The 7833-nt window shown below is 41.1% G+C and overlaps 1 protein-coding gene across 2 annotated transcripts in view; it reads left to right on the forward strand.

The window, feature by feature from the left end:
- tup (LIM1_Isl and LIM2_Isl domain-containing protein tup) overlaps nt 1–4614 on the forward strand; it is a 189006-nt gene extending 184392 nt beyond the window's left edge. For both annotated transcript variants that reach the window (XM_065232918.1, XM_065232919.1), the window contains 2 exons: nt 2617–2829; nt 3674–4614. In XM_065232918.1, coding sequence (XP_065088990.1) covers nt 2617–2829; nt 3674–3841 — 381 coding nt within the window. In that variant the 3' untranslated portion in view covers nt 3842–4614. The remainder of the gene's footprint in view (nt 1–2616; nt 2830–3673) is intronic.
- Nucleotides 4615–7833: the final 3219 nt, after the last annotated feature.

Raw genomic sequence — 7833 nt, forward strand, 5'->3', positions numbered from 1 at the left:
CCAGAGAACCCGATTTTAAACTGATTCCCGACAAAACCGAGCTTGTGTCGTCCTGAATGGATTTGCGGCGGTATGAGAGAGACAACTAGTACTCAGTGATGCCAAATATACATATACATATGTTCCGAGTATCATCCAATCCATTTGTGGAACAGTTCTACCATTTGGGTTATCGTTCCTTTATGTTTTTTAAGGGACTTCTTTTTTATCCCGTTTTGGTCCTTAGTTGGCTCAAACCAATAGGGAGCTGCACCGGGGGATGTAGCTCATCGATTCTTCCGGTTCGCCTCCTAGCATCGTGCTATAAGGTACCAGGCGATAACCAGGGTAGTTGATCGATAGCTCGATGACATCATTTCATTGGCGTCTGCAATGGGAAATTCTCATAGCAGGCGTTGACGATGGGACGTTGCGAGTTGTTGAATAGCGACTATCGTGGTAACTCACCGATTACCTGTCGATCTGCCAAATTTGGAAAGACGTCTGCATTGAATTGTCTCTTATAATAATATTCCGCCCACTATATCACAAGAAATTGCGAGTAGCTGAGTGTAATGGAGATAAGTTAAGCATTGGGTACAGAACCAAGTCTCCCCTGGGTGGTGCCAGAAGATGAGCGCAATCGAATCATCAAGTTGCCATAAGGCACGGAATGAGACTATTGCATGGCTGGGTAGTCAAAGTCTTCCATTCGTTAGTCATTTCAGGTGGATTAGAACAGGTTTAGGTGGGCGTTGGCCAGATTTGGATTTTTTAGATGTAATCCTGGATAGGACCCTGTCATTGAACGTCGCGTGAAAGTGGAACTTAATGAAGGCCTAAGTACTTTTTCGTAGTTTTTAGTTTTCGGATTTGAAAGATCGTCGGTTACAGTGGCCTGCTTACTGAGCAGAAAAACGCGGTCCCAGGTCCTTACATATCAAAGAGATTTATGGTAAAATCGCTTGTGTATCGTGTATTTTGCGAAACTCGTTGTTGTCGTTGGTTCCGGGTTTGAATGGATACAAAAAGTTGAGCAACGGTATTATGTGATATGAGGGGCTCGGTGGCCTTAGAGCAACCGTTTTTGCTTACTGAGCAGAACATCATGAGTCTAATCTCAAGCCCATCCACATTCAAGATTCGTCAATCGTTTTATTTGTTAATATGGTAATGGTAATAACAGCAACTCGGTGATTAAAAAGGTGCTCGTCTGCCTAGTGGCAAACGTTTTTGCTTACTGAGCAGAAGACCGTGGGTTTAGTCCCAAGCTCCTTCGCGTTATATGATCGTTAGGAAATCAATTCAGCTTATCGTTTACCAAAACGAACCCTGCTGCAAACCCAACCCTCTTATCCAACATCCCAGTGATTCCTCGTGGAAGTGCAGAGGTGTTCTCGGCTTCCATCAAAGCGAGTGTCATGTCAACACAATCCTTCCCATTCCTTTCTTGACCTGTGTTCGGGCGCGGCCGGCGCTGGTATTGCCTAATTTAAGATCACCAGTTTTTACACATTGAGGATGATTGCTAGTCCCAAGCATCGTCTATTGGTTCTCTGTGTAATTACAGCTGATCTGGCAATAACAGAGTAGCAACCGTGGGCGGTCAATCAAGCTCAAGCTCAAGCTCAAGCTCAAACCAATAGGGAGCTGCACCGTCGGGTTAACCTCACTTTTTTGACATCTGGCAGTGATGTGTTTAAAGATTAAGCATCACTGCTTTATAAAGGAGTCTGCACCAGTATTGTAAGCGGTCACCGTAGTCGACACATTTTCTGTGATAATCGACTGCCTTTGCAAACCAAGCTATCAAATTACAGTACCAAACTAAAATGTCATATGACAGACTCTGTCATACGACACTGCCACCGAAGGCTGTCGCGAATGTATGTATTTTATTTTTTCTCATAATAAGAGCTGCTGCTGTTGTGCTTGTGTGAATTCCGAAAATAGCAAACAACGGTGTCCTAGTAATAAAATTTCTGATCAGAAATGGTTAAATTTTCACCAAATTGAGGAATTAAAACGAATTTTCTTTTTGCTCGAATGTTGTTCTACCGTTTGTGTTATGTAAGAGAGACGACGGTAGAGCATGAGAGTACGAATACAAACAGACTGTCGCGCACGACAACGAGGCGAGTGTAGTAAAAAACGTCGACCGTTTCAACCCCTGGTCTCCACACACAACCGGGCTAGTAAAGTACTATTTTCCTGTCAAATCCCGACCCGTACGGGACGAGCTCGGAACCTTTTCAAAGATGATTTTGCTTAATGTTGCCCTAATGCTGGATTTAAAAAGATAGCCATCATTGGGGTTGTATTGCTCCTGTTGATATTGACAAACAAATAAATTAATAAATGTACTAGCTAAACCAACTTTCCCTACCTTACCCTTTTATGTGCCTTTTAACCTTTTTAAAACATTGTTATGGTTGCTCTATTTTGAGCTTTTGTTGGAGTTTGTACTTCACTTCGGTTATCTCATTTGAATTTTTCTTTTATTATATTATTGTGAAAATTTCCTGCAACATATTCTAGTTACGACCTACACTCTTGAACCAATATAGAAATTTTCTTCCGATTGCAAGATTCCCTTCACTAGCTAATCGATTTCCTCCCCATCTCCACCCCACACAGGAAGGTCGTAAACTCGGTTACGGTATGCAGGGAATCCCAATGGTTGCCAGTTCCCCGGTACGGCATGATTCTCCGCTGAACATGCATGGACTGGAAGTAACCGCCTATCAGCCACCGTGGAAGGCCCTTTCGGACTTTGCGCTGCACTCGGACCTGGACAGCAACGGTGCAATCAACACCCACACACCTGCGTTCCAGCACCTAGTCAATCAGGTACGTTGTACGACACCATAATTTTCATAATCCGCAGGAAAGAACTGAAAACGCCAAATTCAATAATACAGACGAACGGCGAAAGACCAATATGGAAACATGTAAAAAGTGCAAATTTATTCGTCTCCATTCAACCGCAGCGAGACCACGCTGCAATCCAGCGGCTATGGAGTTTTTTTTTTGGGATCATATTCATGAAGAATGCGAGTAGCAGGAGAAGGGGACAAACTAAACTCAGCGCTATATGGCTTTACATAAATAATATAAATATAATGTTTGTGGATCTGTCTCCTTCTGGCTTGGAGCGACTCACCTGTGCGGCTATCTCCGTTGCACGACTGCTGATGATAGTATGGAAACATGATGGCATCGCATCGTATTCAGTGTAGGTACCTACCAGCAGCCATTCCTTTTCCAGTGCCTATATCTGAAAGTCCTACTGAGGCTGAAGGCGAAATACGTAAAATTCCGTATTTTTTGCAGTTGTCAGTGCAGAGTTGACGACGAAGCGATTGCTGCAAGGGAGGATAGGACACCGCAGCCATATTAAACCATGAAATATTTAAAACGAACGCATTCCTTCTTCTAGCGAACGAAGTGATGATATCTGAAAAAGCAACATAGCGTTTGAAATTAAGTTGGGGTGTGCAAGTTTTGAAAACTTTTGATTTCGGAGTTGGAAAAGTTGCAGAACCTAGTTTAGAACCACTTATTAGGTTGTAGCAAAATATTCAAACACTTCTACGTTTTGTGTGAATTGAAATTTATATTATTTTTTTCATTCCATCGCAAAATTAAACTGTTAAGCACAACAGCTAACAATTTCCATTTCTTTTGTCCACAGATGCACGGCTACGACGTCAGTGGCGGTGGTGGGATGCAGCAGATGCCCCAGCAAGGCCAGGGTCCACCGATTACCTCCCACATGGACATTAGTGGCCACCACCCGGACAGTACCGATTCGTACGTGACATATCTGGAAAGCGACGACAGCATGCACGATAGCCCGTAGGCTCATTTTCCTCCTCCATCAAAAACAGAAATTGCTTTCAACCTGTTGTCGAAGGTTGTTGTACCTTAAGGATTCAGTTCAGTTTCTCGCTCGCGGTTCCTAAAAGACCATCGCAATTTTTTTTCAGTGCAGATATAGGGTGGCAACACTTAAGTTTCGGTTACGATTTCTAATCCTAAGTTCCACATGCATGCAAAGATATTATTTTAATTTATTTGAAACAGAGAGATTGTTTTCTGTTGGTAGCCTCACAAATCTAGCCAATCGTACTTTATCGTTTTAATTTGTTTTAACGAATCTTATAATTTTCCCTGTAAATAGTGTATCATAGCAGAAAAATGGTGAAATTGACGAAACAAGCACATCAGTTGGGCATTTTCCTCTCACTGACAGTTAGCATAATCAAATTCAAAGTTACAATGGTCTCCTTAAGTGTTAAGGTTTTAATTTGTAAATCAATTCACCTCCTGTGTAAATAACTTTTATAATTTATTAGACTTATATGGAGCATACAAGAATGATACAACCTACAAATAGAAAGAGCGAAAAGAAATAGTAGAGTTAAAAGAATCAAACTTATTTAAGTTTTATCAAGCAACCAATATTGAAATGTAGGGAAATTGATTGTAAAATAGAAATGGATCACTTTTGAGATTTAATAACGCAAGATTCGCAACCCAAAAATGAAAAGCAAAAAAAAAATGTAAACAGAAGCAAAATTGTATGATATAATACTACGATTGAATGGAAGAATAAACTAGACCGATTAAAAAGCATCAATTTTAACCCGACAAATGCGTTTAATTGTTAGAGAAATGGGCTTGACCTAAGATTGCTCAACTCAGACAATCACATCAACCCCTGTGATCAGCAAGTTTATTGGGTAACAGAGATTCTTGGCCTGAGGTTTCAGCGAAATGAAAGGCCAAGTTTTCAATGGTAATTAAGGAAATACAATGTGTCGTGCAAGATCGACCGGACGTTGTGTTGTTGAATTGGCGAAGTTCCTCGGACCGTGGACAAAATAAATAACGCACGAGTATTCTGTCCTCCGGAGGCATCGGGCGAGCTCGGAGCTTCTATTTTTACTGATAAATTAATTAGGCCGGAACAAATTTCAAGTTTTTCTTTTGCATCCCCTTCAAAAGCTTGGAATATCACAAAGGGGGGGAAAACAAATTTCAGTGCATATTTATTTTTCGAGTGTCGCTCATTCGTTTGGGTGTGGATACTCGCTTTACTAGATTTTATTATGTTGTAGAATATCACCTTGTCCTTTTACAGATTTTTTACATAAATTGGTACAGTCAGGAATCCTTATTGCCGGGGTAACGGGGGCGTGAATAAGGAACCGCGAATAAGGATACCCACAGCTTATGGGATTTTCACTAATGGGGGCTGTAGTGGATTATCTCATTTGTTTCAATACATAAAGCTATACTGTTTTCGACAAAGTTGCTGTACTGGGTTAGACCAACAAGCCTGTGCCATTGGATTTGGGTTAAATTGAGAACTACACCGCTAGAGGCGCTTCACTTTTATGTTACTTATGACGGGCGCTATAATATATGGATCATATTTCCAACATAGAATATTTCGTGATTCTGACCTTATAGAAAGTTACTGTCTTGAGCAAAGTTGTTCAGGTGACCAAGTCCTTTCGGATGGTGGCCATATTAGTTAAGAACTCTCTCACTACGCAGCGCTAGTGTGCATGTGCAACTTGCACAACTTTGCTGAAAACAGCAACTTTCTATATGGCCAGGCTCTCGAGATACAGTTTATATAAGAATTGCAACATGCACACTAGCGCTGCGTAGTGAGAGAGTTCTGAACTAATATGGCCACCATCCAAAAGGACTTGATCACCTGCACACCTTTGCTGAAAACAGCAACTTTCTATATGGCCAGGCTCTCGAGATACAGTTTATATAGGAATTGCTACATGCACACTAGCGCTGCGTAGTGAGAGAGTTCTGAACTAATATGGCCACCATCCAAAAGGACTTGATCACCTGCACACCTTTGCTGAAAACAGCAACTTTCTATATGGCCAGGCTCTCGAGATACAGTTTATATAGGAATTGCACATGCACACTAGCGCTGCGTAGTGAGAGAGTTCTGAACTAATATGGCCACCATCCAAAAGGACTTGATCACCTGCCCAACTTTGCTGAAAACAGCAACTTTCTATATGGCCAGGCTCTCGAGATACAGTTTATATAGGAATTGCTACATGCACACTAGCGCTGCGTAGTGAGAGAGTTCTGAACTAATATGGCCACCATCCAAAAGGACTTGATCACCTGCACAACTTTGCTGAAAACAGCAACTTTCTATATGGCCAGGCTCTCGAGATACAGTTTATATAGGAATTGCACATGCACACTAGCGCTGCGTAGTGAGAGAGTTCTGAACTAATATGGCCACCATCCGAAAGGACTTGGTCACCTGAACAACTTTGCTCGAGACAGTAACTTTCTATATGGTCAGGATCAGGAAATATTCTATGTTGGAAATATGATCCATATATTATAGCGCCCGTCATAAGTAACATAAAAGTGAAGCGCCTCTAGCGGCGTAGTTCCGAATTTAACCTGAATCCAATGGCACAGGCTTGTTGGTCTAACCCAGTACAGCAACTTTGTCGAAGACAGTATAGCTTTATGTATTGAAACAAATGAGATAATCCACTACAGCCCCCATTAGTGAAAATCCCATAAGCCTTAATCGCGGATAGCCCGGCAATAAGGATCCGGCAATAAGGATTCCTGACTGTACTAGACCAGTACGGCATGTCAGGCCCTTAAAATCGGATCAGCCGGTTTCAGTTGTTCAAAACGGGTTTCATCGAACATCATTCCTAATCTTGTTTGGTAACTCATTAAATTAACCCGCTTTCAATCTGATCGATTCGCTGCGCACATCTTCGTCTCGTTCCAGTCGAGTCGCTACCAAGAACCATTTTCATTGGGTCGTTATCCGACATTGTTACGATGTGCCCAGCCCACCGTAGTCGCCCGATTTTTACATTCGATCTAAATTTCTTAACTTACAAACCTGCTGCAATGCTACTTAATGATATAATTCCTCCGGAGATGAACCAGCGTCTGGCTGAAAATCTCCTTAATAAAGACAACCAACCCAACCATATAATTCCTTTCTACAGTGATTCAACAATTTCCGAGCTAAATCCAATCTTTTCAAACAATCTTTCAAACGAGCTAAATCCAATCTTCTCAAACTCTTAACATTTTTAGAAGTGAGACCAAATCAGAAACGATTCAGGGAATTCTTAACTGTGGTGACACTTTTCAAAGCAGATTCAAAACTGAGTCTGAACTTTTTTGAAGTTAGTTCAAACTTTCGAATAAGTCATCAACATTTTTCTATCTGAGTCTACACTTTTCTGTTATGTTATTCATTCCTTTTTAAGTTGTCAAAGCTTTCCTGGAGTGATCAAACATATTCCAAACCCAAGCTTTAAAGAATTGGTTTCGCATTTTCTGGAGTGAGGCCACATTAGCTGATTTAATCCCTTTCCTAAATGAATTCTTCCTGCAATGATTCAACTTTTTCCGAACTGAAACCAAACTTGTCAGAACGGGTTTGACATTTTCCTAAGTGAGCTCCAGATATTTGTTAACTAGCTTTCCAAAAAGTGTAGAAAGTTTTCCGAAGTGAACCGACACTTTTTTGAGCTTAAATTTTCCAAACAGAGTTCAACATTTTCTGAAGTGGTTCAATACCTTCCTTAGGAAGTCCAAACTTTTCTGTTGAGTGATTTAATTATGTTTAGTGTTAGTCTGAGCTTTCCTAAAGTGATTTACCTAACTTTTAACTAAGCGCTTCCCTAGACCCCTTCCTCGTTCTTGTGAGATTCACATCCTTTCAAAATTAGGCTGAGATTTTGAAGAATGGACCCTCGCGTGTTCATACCTGATGGTAGATTGTTTTAAGCAAGCACAATTGTTAAGAAAACTGAGGTTTAA

This window comes from Ochlerotatus camptorhynchus, unplaced genomic scaffold, assembly GCF_037179485.1.
Source record: "Ochlerotatus camptorhynchus isolate MF236.1 unplaced genomic scaffold, CSIRO-AGI_Acam_v1.1 ptg000379l, whole genome shotgun sequence".
In the NCBI taxonomy this organism is placed as follows: domain Eukaryota; kingdom Metazoa; phylum Arthropoda; class Insecta; order Diptera; family Culicidae; genus Ochlerotatus; species Ochlerotatus camptorhynchus.